We start from the raw sequence: 14,666 nt of genomic DNA on the forward strand, positions 1-14,666 counted from the left end.
GGTATCATAGAATCCTAGAATGGTTTGGGTTGGAATGGACCTTCAAGATCACCTGATTTCATTACCCCGACCCCGCCCACCATGGGCAGGGACACCTTCCCCTAGACCAGGATGCTCCAACCCCCGTTCAGTCAGGCCTTGAACACTTCCAGTGACAGGGCATCCACAGCTTCTCTATGCAACCTGCTCCACGGCCCCACACGCTCCCAGGGAAGACTTTCTCCCCAGTATTCCATCTAACTCCGCCCTCTGGCAGTGGGAAGCCGTTCGCCCTCGTCCTGTCGCCGCCCGTTCCTCAGTGCCCTTCCCCAAGATGGCACTTCCCGGCGCTTCCCCCCTCACCGCGCAGCTGCTGTGGCCCCGACCCGGCCGTGACGCGACCGCCTCCCGCCTCCGCCTGTCCTGGGGCCGCCTCCGCAAGGCGCTGCCCGGGGCGGTCGGGTTTGTAGTTGCGCCTCATGGTGCCTTTGCCTGTCCAGGCTGCAAGATGAGGCTGTTGGCTACCGCAATCTTGCTGGTGGCGCCTCTCGGCGCAGCCTTCTACCTGCCCGGATTGGCGCCTGTCAGCTTCTGTGAGGAGGGCGAGGAGACCGAGAGCTGCAAGGTGAGAGCCCGCACAGGCGGGCCCGATGCGGGCCGTCCCCTCGCTCTGCCTCGCTCGGAGCTCCCGCGGCGAGAGGGGTCCGCGGATTATTCCCAATCCCGCTACTCGCGGGTGTCCTCCCGCGGGCAGCAGCCTTTGCTCCGGGAAGACAGACACCCCCAGCTGGTATTCCCTTTTCCCGCTGAACTTTCCAGCCAGCGCTGGGAGGACTCTTAGCTCCTTGTTCCTGGCGTGGCCGGGGCCTGTCAGCAGCCAAGGGTAACTCCGCCATTGGGTAGCAGCATTTGCTATTTAGCCACGCGTTTCGTACCAGCTGTTATAAACGGGCCAGGAGACCTGCTCCTTTGAAAGGCCTTTATTAGTCAGCTCTTTCAAGGGGGAACTCGAGGGGTCGCCTGCGCCGCCGCTGCTCCTGTCGCCGTGCTCGCTTCTGTCGCCGCTGAGGATCAGGTGTCAGGCGAATCTGCTGCTCTCCCCGCAGCAGAGTCGGGAGTTCCGGCCTCGCGGGAATCCCCAGGAACTCAACTGGGCTCGTGTGGTCTAGGGGCGTCACTTCTTCCCAGTCTCTTTGTGGTTATGGCGAGGCGGCAGAAGCAGAATTCAGTCTTTAGGTAGCTGAGGGTCTTCTCGGTGTTGTAGTGTCTCCCTTTTATCTGGATTTTGTGCTGGGTCGCGGCTTTTGGGTCCACTTGCCGGCAACTGCACTTCGGTTTGGAGTGATGCACCATGGAAGTCCTTGGATTTTCCTATTAGGCGGGGCCAGCAGTTCGAGGAGCTGGTGGGGAATGGGGACAGCCTAGCCCGACGGAAGGGGAAGGGAACCCGGGGTTTTAGAGGGGGTATACAACTTGGAATAAGGTTTTGAGGGTACCAATTTTGGTACAAACAGCATAACTTTAACAGACAGGTTACAACTGGCATAACATTTTAAACAGCATAACTTTCTTAACAAATGACAGACTGTGTCAAAAAAAGGGAATTTCTTACATTTCATTCATTTCACCAGCCACACATTTGTTTCTGACAGTCCGTATTTTCATACTTTTACTCCTCCTTTCCTGTTTCAGTCACTAATTGAGCTCTTCGTGAACAGGCTGGACTCTGTTGAATCAGTTCTGCCATACGAATATGATGCGTAAGTATATCCCAACAGGTTTCCAGAAGCGTTTGGAAAGGTGCTTTTCTGTTACCCTAAGGGTGTCCGTATTTTGGCTGTGGGGATGGAAGAATGAATCCAGTGCTCAGTGGCAGGAATGAAATACAAGAGGATGGGAAGGATGAAGGCCACACCCGTGCCACCTGGCCTCTGTTATTGTTAAAAAAGGCTGCAGGGTTTCTTATGGGCGCATTCTTTTGAGCTGAATACAAGATGTAATGTTGACTGACATATTTGAAAGTTCTTTCTCTTAGGCAAATCTAGGACCTCAAATGCTTTGAGGGTTGTTTTTTCTGGTAATTGAAAGAAACTTGGAGACCAGTCACTGTTAACTTTCCATTTTTTGCCAAAGCTCTGTAGCTAATTCTTGGTTTGTTGGTTTTGATTTTGTTTAATTTTGATTCTTTTATGTGAAAACTTCTATCTGCTTTTGCAGATATTTATAGGCCTACAAAGCGATGATAAACAATATGGTTTGCAGTCTTGCTGTTGGGCACAGAAAAGAAAATGTGCAGATGTTTTAGTTCTTTCCCTGGGCAGTGCAGCAGTACAAGCAAGACCAGAGACTAGCTAAAAAATCCCCCGTCTCTATTTCTGTTAAACTTTATGGAAACCAGTGAATTTAGGACCATTGATTGAAGAAAAGTACTTATGTACCAAAGATAAGTATGGGTTTGTTTGTTGTTATGTTGGGGTTTATTAAAGTAACCTGCTGCTACCTGTGTTTAATGAAAAGCCAGAATGGTTACATTGTCCCGTATTCAGCAGTTTCAGGCTGTATGTAGTTGAAAAGAATGGAATGGTATTTGACAGTGTGGCACTGTAATACTAAAAGCACTTTCCTTCTTTGAAATGTGTTTCATGTTAAATGCTATTTGTAAATATTCCTTTAAGAAAGGGGTGTAGTTTTTCAGAAACTTTTTGCAAGAGAAATGAAAAGTCCATAGCACAGTCCCTTTTTTCCCCACAAAATGAAACATTCTACTATTTGTTTAAATTGCCATTTGAAAAGGGTGAATGGACTAAGCATAATGCATTTTGTTAAAGATATGCTGGAATATGTATTGAAATTGACATTAAATTGTTGAAATTGGTAAATTTTCAATAGCAGTTGTTGAAATTGATATTAAAATAGATGCTAACTTTCTTTGCAAAGGCTCTCAGATTTTTTACTACCAGTGGCTGAACTGTAAAAAAAAATCTTGAAAACTACTATGTTAAGGACATAATTTAAGAATTTGTTTTAGGCTGGTATTTACAGTTTTATGTCAATTAAAAATAGAAGGGAACTTTTGCTACTTTTTTCCAGTTTTGACTTCTGTCAAGATAAGGAAGAGAAAAGACCATCAGAAAATCTTGGACAAGTGCTGTTTGGGGAGAGAATAGCATCGTCTCCATATAAGGTTATTTTATCCCTTGAAGTTGATCCTGTTTAAATTTGATAGCCATCATTCTGATGGCTGTATGTAATCCATAGACATAGCTGAAGATTTGATGACTGGGTGATAATTTTTGTTTATATTTTTTGATATAAGCACTGTGGAGTTTGTGTAATAAAACCTAATAAAACTCCTCCCAGCCCAAAGGCATCTTAGGTTGCTTAATTACAGTTAGGAAACCGAGCCAGTGATCACCCTTCTTGCCTGTTGCTCTGTGGTAGAGAAGTCCAGAAACTATATCTTAGGTGTAGTGAAACCGTGACAGGTAGTTATTTAATAGCTGGATGTAAGGTGTGTTAGATGATCTGAAATCATTTGTCTTTTTAAATGTAACATTGGAGACTATAAAAGTGATAGTTCAGATACTGTTTTGTATACTTGGTTGTAGTATTGGGCAACTTCCAGTGGGAAGGGGAAATTAGGTTATGGCTCACTTGCAGCTTTTCTTTGCTTGTACATGCTTATAATCTGTTGTCTGAAACCAGATTTTTCAGTGTTGATGCATATCACTTGGAACCTTCTGTAAAATAAATGTATGGAAATATTTTGCGGATTGGGTATGTGGTATTTTTCTGTATCATGCCCTGCATTAGCAATGACCAAATGTAGCATATCTAAAAAGCTGTGCCATCAACTTGGGGCAGTTATTAGCAGTGGAGGAGTTGTGGTCAAACAGTGGGTCTTGGTGTTTGAGAGTTGTATGGTGTTCAAATGCAGTTTCCAGACTTGGATTTGCCAGTGGAGCTGAAAACTGTGCTCTGTGTGTGTGATGGTTGCTAGATAATCCAAATCCCTGTGAGGAAAAAGGGGCATCAGTTTCTGGGTCTGCTGCTGCTCAGTCATAAGGGACCTGATCACATCTTTTCATTAGTCTGTTAAGCAGGTGATGTCCCCTCCCTTATACGAACTGCTCTTAGAATTATCCTTGATTCTCCAAGCTAATGTAATTTTAAGTCTTATGACTAGTGGTCACAAGAAGCTTTTAAATATGTAGCATGATGGGTCATTTGGACTGGATACATATTGAATAGATTAAGTGTTATAATAATTGTTTAAAATGGCTGAACACTACAGTAATTAGAAAATGCTGTTCCTAGTTAGCATTTGGGCCTTGATAACAGAATTTTCAGTCGTGTTTTAAGCTCACTAACAGGTAAATATTAACCAGGTTAGAAGTTGGAGATGCAAATGTGAGTGTTTGTGTTAGGTGATGTCTGTGCTTGAAGCTTAGATGTGCAACTTGTGCTTTTGGCAGCCTTATCTAACTTGGTTGTCATGGGGAAAACCAGCTAAAGTTAACATGAAACATTCAAGAAGGGCGTAGTGAAAGTCTGTTTTAGCAGATGATGAAATTATCAAAATAAACCAAACTAATAAAAGAAAAAGCAATACCTTTTCTAGTAATTTTCAATTTTCAGTCCTCTGGGTTTATCCTTTAGAAACTTACAATAAGGAGGTAAAATAGCTAAAAAAACTCCCTACTTTACCTGAAAAAAAAAAAAGCCAAAACGCTAAAAGATCTTTGAAGCAAAATTGAAGTGACATTTTTTTGTGTGCTTTTTGTAACAGTTCACTTTTAAAAAGCAAGAAACTTGCAGGAAGGTTTGTACAAGATCATATGATTCAGGAAACAGTGCTGATAAAAGCAAACTGGCTTTTTTGAAGAAAGGGATGCAATTGAATTATCAGCATCACTGGTAAGTCTAGACATGTGCTTGAGGTTGGGTTTATTTTCTGCTTTTGGACATTTGTTCTCTATGTTTTAAGTGGTTGCTTTCTTCCTTGTGTGTGATAGTTGTCTCTCTACTGTGCATCTTGTAGGCACTACTGAAAAGTGTGTGCACTACATGAATGTGAAATGTCACTGTGAAGCGAGGTGCATCCCTTTCTGAGGATGTGTTCTTTGATGATTTCTGTCTAGGATTATCGATAACATGCCTGTAACGTGGTGTTATGATGTGGAAGATGGACAAAAATACTGTAATCCAGGATTTCCAATAGGATGTTTTGTTACTCCAGATGGTAGAGTTAAAGATGCTTGTGTTATAAATGTAAGTGGTGAAACTTTTTTGTTAGTATAGGGTGGTTTTATTTGTGGTTTTACTTTTAAGCTTTCTTTTCCTGAGAAAGAACAGATATGTTTGTAAACATGCTTAATGTTCAGACTGTGGGCACTGACAGAGCTGAGTACTGCTAGTATGTGTAGTGTCTCACTTATACAGTTGTCCAAATAAAATGTTCATACAGGTCTTTGACCAATATATGTTTTATAAAGCTATAAAATAATGGCATGGGTGTTTAAAAGCCTTAGAAAATTGAGGTTTTGTTCTGAAATTTCATGTGTATCCATCCTAGTAACTATTCATTCTCTGTTTATATTGTGTTCACGTGCAGCATGTTCTTTTATCAGTATCAGATAGAAGCTTTCTAGTGAAGTCCTAGAAATGAGCTCTGTGTTCTAGTTGCAAAAGTTATGTCTAGCACAGTTTACAAGTTAAATGTGTCAGGGTTTTCCCAGATGGCTGAAGGATAACAAACATAGCTGTGACGGGTGAAAATTATGTTGACAGTTGGAAATATGTCAGTCATCTTGGGAGTTCCATTGTGACCTAGTACAAATACAGATAATAGTGATAGAGTTTTATCCCTCTTGGGTGAGGGACAACACTCATCTTGGTGAGGAGAGATCTTTTCTTGACTCTGCTCTACTACTGCTTGCATGCAGTGCAGTCAGTTCATTTGTATGCAGCAGGTCTGATGCTTCTTTGAAGTGTTGCATTTATCATGCACGTTCAGTTTACTCTGTCTGCAGTCACCTTCCAACTCAGTTACTCCTCAGGCTCCCCAGACTCTTGAAAGTGATCTTTTATACACGTATATTAATGTTGAAGTGTTTCCCTTTGTTGCTCCTTCATACTTATACACCAGTCTCATTTTAAAGTTCTTGACTTCTTGCGCCCTCTCCTGTTGGAGTTGCTCAGTCTCCTGATCATGTTTTGTAGTCAGAGTTTAACAAGAAGAACACTTTCTACCTCTTCAACCACGTTGATATAACAATCATGTACCACAGTGGGAAGGATGAAAACTGGCCTGGTGCAAGACTGGTGATGGCAAGACTGAGACCACAGAGGTAATTGTGCATTAAAGCAGCAGGTTCTGGTACTCTGGAGTCCTAACAGCAGTTCCAGAGAGAACAGTTCCTTAGAGATGTTGTTGGTGTTAAATTCTAAAAAACTTGTTATTCTGACTTCTGGTGAAGCTTTTGGTATGCTGGTTTATGTCTTGTACTATTTACAGGGACAGTTCCACAACTGTAAATGCCATTTAACTTTGCTTTTAAAGTGTTCTCCAAAGTCCCTTGTGATGGAAAAGCTGCTTATGCAGACTTTTAGAACCTGACCCAAACAACAGAACCTTTTTCATGTTTTGGTTGATTTGTATCTGGATGTGCATGTTTTCAGATACACTGAGAAACATTCTTTCACTGAGCAAGAGTTTCCCATGTCAGATCTGTTATCTGTCTCCCAAACATACTTTGGATGAATGTACAGATGTACTTTTTCCTGTGTAAGTTTGGATACAGAGGTATAGGTGAAATACCATGTTAACATTGATATTTAGAACTGCAGATGACAACAACTAATTTCCTAAGAAGACTAACTGATTTTCTCAAACATTAGTCTCTTAGTTTTTGTGTTGACCAGAGTGGAGGTGCAACAACTCAGAGGTCAGAAGAAGACTGAAGCAACTACTTTGGCCTCTAGTCAATCTGTTCATACACAGTTCATGTTTATCTATATTTGAAAACTGCAGTCCAGTTATAAAATTTCAAAGTAGGTAGTTTTTTTTATAGCTAAACTTTTCTCTCTTTTCTATAGAAGTTAAGTTAATAAATTACACTACTACAGTTTCTGAAGTCAGACATGCTTGGTACAACATGACTTGATTGTACTTGGTTTTTCTCTTGCAAAGGTACAGTGTGTTTTTAATGAATTATACTTGCCATGCAAGTTTATTCCTTTCATGGGTGCCAGGAAGATTCTACCAATCTTATTCATTTTTCATTAATGGTTTATCAGCATCCTGAATGGCTAAAAAATGATAATTTGCCTTTTCCCTGGCACTGCAGACTATGAGGAGGCAGTTAGGTTGCACATAACCTTAATTTTGTCATTGTCTGATCAGGTGCTTTGCTTCAACCTTGAAGCTCTCCTGATGGGGAGTATTTGTGGTTGAAGCACAATGCTAAATTTTTTAAAAGAAAATTAAAAATTTAAAAAAATTTATTTAACTTTTTTCCCCCCTATTAGCTACAAGCATACAGATGAGAACAACTTAAGCTGTGAAGGTCCACCTATGGAGATTCCTGGAGAATTCACCAATAAACTGAATTTGGTTTACACTTACTCTGTGACATTTGAAGTAAGTATTAAATCTGTTACATGAATACATAATTCCCCAAAAGAATAAATCAAAGCAATTTGATAACTTGCTAATAGCCATAACTGGATTACAGCAGTGTAAATTCCATAGGGATGGTCTTGAGAAGTATTTTTCTGAAAATCTTAATAAGTTTTTTGTTCCTGTAATTTAAGTGACACTATGAAAATATAAATGAAGATCTTTTTTTCCCCTGGATTCTATTGCTAATAGAAAATGAGTAGATAGAATAACTGGAGGAGTTGTCTTCCTTGAGGTAAACTCTGCTTTCAGATTTCAGTCAGAGTGCTGAGTCTAATGTTGAAGAACAGTTTGTCTTTATATTTGGGGACATTTCTTTGTTAAATGTTGACTGTAAAGCTTTATCTTGTGAGGTTGCAGAGTTTGTCTCATTTCGTGTGGTTTTTGTTTTGTTCACTGGCTTTTATCTTGAGTAGGTGATAATTTATTTTTTAGAATTAATACTCTAATGTTTACTAATACACTAATGCTTTATTCAGCCTGTAATGACTTAGGAGGAAATTGCTTTCTGGCAAATTGGTCTTTACCCCAGCATGGAAAGTGAGCCTACTGTGGGTATGACAATAATTTGATTCAAGGTATTTCAAATCTTGGTACCTCTGTTCCAGTCTGTCCTGAAGGCATGGTTGTTTTTCTGATGTAAGACACCAATTTTAGAGGGTTTGGCTTGAGACCGCCAGCTTGTTTTGTACAGATAGTGAAGCAGCTGTGATATGGCAACAGCTTTCATCCTGCCAAATTGAATTTGATTTGAACCAGTGACCTTGAAGGTGCAAGGCTCGGTAGCCTGTTACTTTTCCCTTGAGACACCCAATCCTCTTTCGACTCCAATTTTCCTACATGAATGAGCCTTCTTTCATTAACATTTGTGTTTAAATCTTGAGGTAAATTGTGATTCAGAACTTCAGTTTGAACTTTGGTTACTCATGCAATGGATGAGGTGTTTTGGTACCTACACTCTTTCTCCTTGTCATGGAGCAGGTAAGGCTCACATCCAGTGGGTTTGGATACTTCCAGCAGATGGCACTTGAAAACTGCTTATTCTCTCTGTCATCCATAAGCCTTGATTTGAAGTAATGCCTCATGTGTTTTAGTTTTTATTAGTAGTTTCAAAATAACTTAAAAGGGGAGTGTTTATCAGTGAGAAGTGTTTTTAAATAGGAAAACGTTCAGTTTCAGTAAGCCTGACTACATAAAGCAATAAAATATATAACTATTTTATGGTCCTTTCTAATATGGCAGCTGTTTTCTGATGGGAAAGTTATGGTCTGTTTTCATTAACTGAAATGGACAAGGTATTTAGCACTGTGTGAAAAGTATACATCATCATAGCTCTAATGTTTAGTACACAAGTGTGCAAAAATGTAAGCATGAGAGCAGTTTGGTACTCAGCTGTGCAAACTTAGCACCTTATGAGTAAATGAAGAAATTCAGCAGAACTTCATGCCAGTCAGGGGATAGAATTTGGTAGCAGGACAACATGTGTGTACATCCAAAGAGAACAACTGGGGAGGGCAAGGCTTGAGGGTCAGAAAGAGTCCTCAGTTTTACACGTGAAGGTCCATCACCGGAATATCTGGAAGTGAAAGTTGTCTGCCAGAAATCAGAGTGGAAAATAGTCTGTATCAGCCAGCACTGTGGCAGAGATTGAAGAAGCCTGTGCTAAATGCATTAAAGGCGATGAGAAAAACATATTTCTAGTTTCCCCTGGAATTTTTCTCTGGAGTATGTTTGACAAAGTTGAAGTTTCAAGATTGGTGTGCTATGCTGGGAAAATCTTGTAGTGATGGCATGATTGTTTTTCAGCAGTTGCGATCTGCAGGCAGCTACATCCCAAATCATGGAAAGATGAGGCTTAATGAAGCCTAATTTAAAGGTAGAATATGTGGATAGAAGATTTCAATGAAAATATACTCTTTTAGAGTCTCTAGAGATGAATTAATGCAAGAGAGGTCTTACATCCGGAGTTGATACCAAGCTTAGAAATGATTCCTTACTGGAAGGTTTGGGGAAGGGATTGTGGTATGCTTATTCCCTTTTGGAGACTGCAACAAACTTGTACTTGCTTCTATTAATTGCTATTTGATTTCCTTATAGGAAAAGAATAGTATTAAGTGGGCTTCCAGGTGGGACTACATTTTGGAATCCATGCCGCATACGAACATCCAGTGGTTTAGGTAAGATTTGCATTTATTCAGTGAGTAACCTTGCAGGGGAGCACAAAGATTTCTTAGTTGTACTTCTAGGGAGATAGAACAAAGTCTGTAGGTTTTCAGTCAAGAAAACTTTTTGCTTTCAGGTGTGAAGTAAGTTTTCATCTATTGGGAGCAATTGTATTACTGCATTTTGTGAAAGGAATGCATCATCAGTATCCAAAAGCAAAGCAGCTCCCATTGTTTTACTTTATCACCTCCATTCTGGAGAAGTTTTGAGTCATTGCAGCTCTGCAGTGTTCTTATTGTTACTGTCAGGCTTTGACTGCCAAGTGAGAAAGTGAGAGGTACATATGTATAATGCATGTTTTGTACTCAGCAACTGCTTACAGTAAAAAGTTTTTTTTTTATGAGTAAAAGATGTATGTGAAAAGTTCTTGCTTATTTTATTTCCCTCCATAGCATGGGAATGATACTAAGTAATATATAATTTGTGTTGAAGTGTTAATGTTTTGCAATGTAAATCTTGAAAAGGCTAATCCAAATAAATTGTTCTCTACAAAATATTAAGTGGCACAATATCAATTTCATTGGTTGATGGATATAAAACCTACTTGACAGTCTGCTTTAAGAACTGGAGCTGTTTCACCAGGGAAATTACTTCTGAGCTATATAAGGAGGAAAATAAAGAAAAGCAATATGTAACTGTCTTCAGAATTAGCAAGGTATCATGAAATACTGTTTCTGTCTCCTAAGAAGTCACAGACTTCTAAGTTGTGTACCTTTATCTTCTCTGGATGAGAAAATACTGAAAGGTCTGAATATCTACGACTTTTCCTCAGATCTGAGCTGTACATGTAGTATGAACTGGTACATCTCCTGAAACCTGAAAAACTGGATTCAAAGTTTGACTTTTTCTTTATCCATAGTATAATGAATTCCCTCGTAATTGTTCTCTTCTTATCTGGCATGGTGGCTATGATCATTCTGAGAACTCTTCATAAAGATATTGCAAGATACAACCAGATTGACTCTTCTGTGAGTAAAATTTACAGCTTTTACATGAGCACATTTTTCTGTCCACAGTAATGTCTATCTCAGTTTTGAGTACAGTCTAGAGAGATGTATAACCATGATGAGTTTGATACATGCTAATATCTCTGGGGGTTAAAAATTATTGGAGATAATCTGATTAACATAGGCTGATACAAATTGATGTTACCTGTGGCTGGAAAGCGTGGTGGAATCACTTTGTTTAGTTAGGAGATCATAATATTGCAGTTCATGTGCAACACAACTTCTGACCTCTAGCTGTGTTAGAACTACTTGGTATGTCTGTCAATGATTTTTTATTTTATTTGTAAATACAATTCTGTGGTATTTGCTGTGTTAAACTGAGTCTAGTTTAAATTAGTGAGATGACTGAAGCCTGTTGCCATCCGACTGAACCTGTTGTGAGTTCTTTTGAGATATGTACTCCTTAAAATGGGAAAGTGGCATATTCCTATAGTGTAAGAGAATATAACTAATTGTGAGTTGAAAAGACTTGACCAGTAGACTGAGAGTAATTTTACTAAGCCTTTTTCTCATTGGTAAAAGTGGTATCTGCAACTTAAAAATGAGAAGTAATGTCAGATGCAACAAAGGTTTGAATTTTCACTTGTGTTGCTGTCCATCTGGTTAAAGAAATACTTAAAAATGCACAAAAATGTTTCATATTGAAACTAAAACATCTGAAAATACTTCTGTTCTTCTTTGTGGTTTTAATATTGAATATCTTTTGTTAATATAAATCCAGACAGTGATTTAAAGTGGAATGATTTTTCTCACATCCTTTAACTGATAGTTTTTGTGAAACTTCTGTTTGAGCTCTCAATTTAATTATGTTCAATATTTTATACTGTGTTGTCTTTATTAGTTGATCATTCCTAATGTGATAAAGAGCAAGACTTGTAGAAGCTTGATTGGTTTTTATGAGTAACAGCAGGGATAGGTGTGACTTTCAGAAAGCCACAGTTTTTTATTTTCTTGCCAGGTGTGAGGGTCTTAAAGATCTGTTGCAGTTCAAGGAGCTTATTTAAAAAGGTGTGAAATAATTGTGCAAAAGAGGACTTGGGCTGAAGAAGATGCAAGGAAGGAAATTAGTATCTCACATTTAGGGGATGCTGGTGATTGTACTTCAAAAGAGGTCAATGCACCAGCCAGTGACTGTGGTCTTAGAATGTGCATTTAATATTTCAACTGATGCTAGCTGGCTTTTAGTGTGGTGTGGATTTAGTGAGATGTTCATTAATGAAGTGTTTAGAAATCATTAGATTACTTTTAGGGTCTTAGGACTAAAAGAGGATTCCTGAACTGAAGAGAACTCATCTCAGTATGTTTTCACCAGTGAGAGGTAAAGTTCTCTTCTCCTCCTCCTCCTCCTCCTTCTCTTTGACAATGACTACTTGAATGTAGGGGACTTTTATCTTTGTTAGAATATTTTGAGATTTAAGCTAAATTAATGGTAAGATGAGGATTACTGCACCTTTGAAAAGTTGAGAGTAATTTTGCTCTAATATTTTTTGAAACTCTAGAATATAGCTTACTACTTGGTTTAGTTGTACAGTTATAACATTATGTTGTACTTTCAAGGTTAGCAATATGAAATACTGCTGAAGTTTTTGAAACATTTTCTGTGTTCTGTCAGGACATGAAGTACTAAGCATTTGTTCCTGCTTAGTGGTCACCATTTTGGAAACAGAGATTTGCCTCAGGTGGTAACCTTTGCAACTCTTTCATTCCTTACTTACAGTTACCTGGGAAAAGCCTTCTGTCTTACCTCAACAATTTTTTCGTCATTATCACAATTAGTTCAAGTTCAGACTTACAGGAAGTTTTGTATTTATGCTTCTTTGACCAAAAAATCTTTCTTTGCTGGAAGAACATTGACGTGTTGGAATTATACCTGGATATCTGGTATTGTTTTCTATCAGGTATAGGGTGTGTTTTTGTATTTTAATCAGTGTTATCTTGTGTTTAATAGTTTTTAATTTTTGCATTCATATATCAGCCTTCTGAGAGTAATTTCTAACAAGCAGAGGTATCAATGTGGGGAAAGCAAAGACAGTCTTCCAGAAAAAGAAAAGTTACATCATCTATTGCAATTTAGGGTGCCCTATGTAATTCACCAGTGTTTTTGCTTTCTTTCTTACCCTGTTTTTCGGCTAACTTTAATTCTAGTGGTAAGCAGTCCTTTGAACTGAACTTAGTATTCCTACATTGGATGGAACCTGTAGCTTTTAACTTTAAGAGGAGTAGAGGGTCTTCTTGTGGGGTTAGTTATCTGTGATTGTGTGCATTAATTTTGTGGTTTGGTTGTTTTTTGTGAGGGGAGGTGTCTGTTTTGAGTGACTTTACTGAAAAGTTTTGTTCTTCAGCAGTGGTTCCTTAGGGCCACTGGACTGAGGTTTCTCCCTCCCCATTCCATTCTTCCATCCATTCACCTCTGGCAGTGGGACAGTGTTGGTACTTGTCCCTCATGATTCCATGGAGCAAACTTCCTTCTGGAGTACAGAGACAGTTTCATTCTTTTCCTGTATTGTCCTTGAGACCAATGGGCTTTGAAATTGAAACAGAAAAAGATAAATGAATGAACTAGATTGAAGTTAAAACTAAACTGAATGTTTTCTTTTAGTTTAAATTTAGAATGATGTTCTATGGTTTGACTAATTACATTTGCTTTTTCTTGCTTTAGGAGATGAGAATTTTCTTGATAAATCTTGCCTTTTTCACTGAACCATTAGAGGGTTATAAAATCAATGAGTGATGAATCAGATGCAATTAGTCTGGCTTTGGATCTTAACTGGAAGCTAATCAAACTTTAAATATGTATTTTGCATCTTGTTTGTGTTAATTCACTACTGCATTATGTATCGCTGCTAAAGACATTGTTGATTTTATACAGGAAGATGCCCAAGAGGAATTTGGCTGGAAGCTGGTTCATGGAGATGTGTTTAGACCTCCAAGGAAGGGAATGTTACTGTCTGTCTTTTTGGGCCAAGGAACCCAAATTTTCATTATGACGTTTATTACTTTATGTAAGTAACTTCATTAAGGTGATGTGTATGTAGTGTAATAGTAATAAGAAAGATGCAGTATTATTAAACAAATGATAGAAGCCTTCTTTTGGAAATGAAGTCCTTCCTTTAGTAACATAAAATATTAATGCAATTTCATAACAGTAATTAGATAGCTTCAGTAATGCTGTTTTAAGCATTGTCATTGAAAACATTGTGATATCTGGAGTAATGCAGATTCTTCATGAATTCAGAAATCAAACTTGCTTCTTACAAATTTCTTTTTAAAAACACAGTTTTGCATGGTGTAAATTATCCAAGGGTCCAGTGATGCAAGTTTGAAGATTTAATCAAAGCTTTAATGTTCTGGGAACCTTTTCTGTCCAATATGTTTGACATGAGCCTGTAGCCATACAGAAATATGAGCAAGAGTGCACGCCAGTGAAATAGTACTGACACAATGCTGAGATAATGAGAGCCTGCCATAAATAGCTATATATGCATGTGATTATGTAACCTGTCACGAGATGGTATTTTATTATTGTTTATCTGTAAAGTTTATGAGCATTCCTTTTCTTACTGTACAGTAGAATTGGAAAGTACACTGACACTTAGTTCAAAAGAAGAATCTTTCAAATTTTGTTCTCCAGGTTTAATTCAGATCTTGGTCTTTCATAGGGGAGCTGCTTTTTTCTATTTATTGCATGATACTGTAAGATTACTAGAATTTTTTTGATAGGCTTGTCTTTCAGTGCTGATCGCAACTCTGTATCTTGCTTAGCAGTGATATTTTCC

General features: G+C 38.7%; 1 protein-coding gene across 1 annotated transcript in view; it reads left to right on the forward strand.

Annotated features, from left to right (window-relative positions):
• The first annotated feature begins 419 nt into the window (after positions 1-419).
• The window catches only part of LOC136373372 (transmembrane 9 superfamily member 2-like), a 30,218-nt gene continuing 15,971 nt past the window's right edge, over positions 420-14,666 (forward strand). Inside the window, exons 1-10 of the mRNA XM_066338280.1 lie at positions 420-604; positions 1,672-1,739; positions 3,070-3,163; positions 4,769-4,896; positions 5,121-5,250; positions 6,202-6,329; positions 7,510-7,621; positions 9,758-9,837; positions 10,743-10,851; positions 13,760-13,892. Of these exons, the coding sequence (XP_066194377.1) occupies positions 488-604; positions 1,672-1,739; positions 3,070-3,163; positions 4,769-4,896; positions 5,121-5,250; positions 6,202-6,329; positions 7,510-7,621; positions 9,758-9,837; positions 10,743-10,851; positions 13,760-13,892 (1,099 nt within the window). The 5' untranslated portion in view covers positions 420-487. The remainder of the gene's footprint in view (positions 605-1,671; positions 1,740-3,069; positions 3,164-4,768; positions 4,897-5,120; positions 5,251-6,201; positions 6,330-7,509; positions 7,622-9,757; positions 9,838-10,742; positions 10,852-13,759; positions 13,893-14,666) is intronic.

The sequence above is a fragment of the Sylvia atricapilla genome, chromosome W, assembly GCF_009819655.1.
Source record: "Sylvia atricapilla isolate bSylAtr1 chromosome W, bSylAtr1.pri, whole genome shotgun sequence".
Taxonomy (NCBI): domain Eukaryota; kingdom Metazoa; phylum Chordata; class Aves; order Passeriformes; family Sylviidae; genus Sylvia; species Sylvia atricapilla.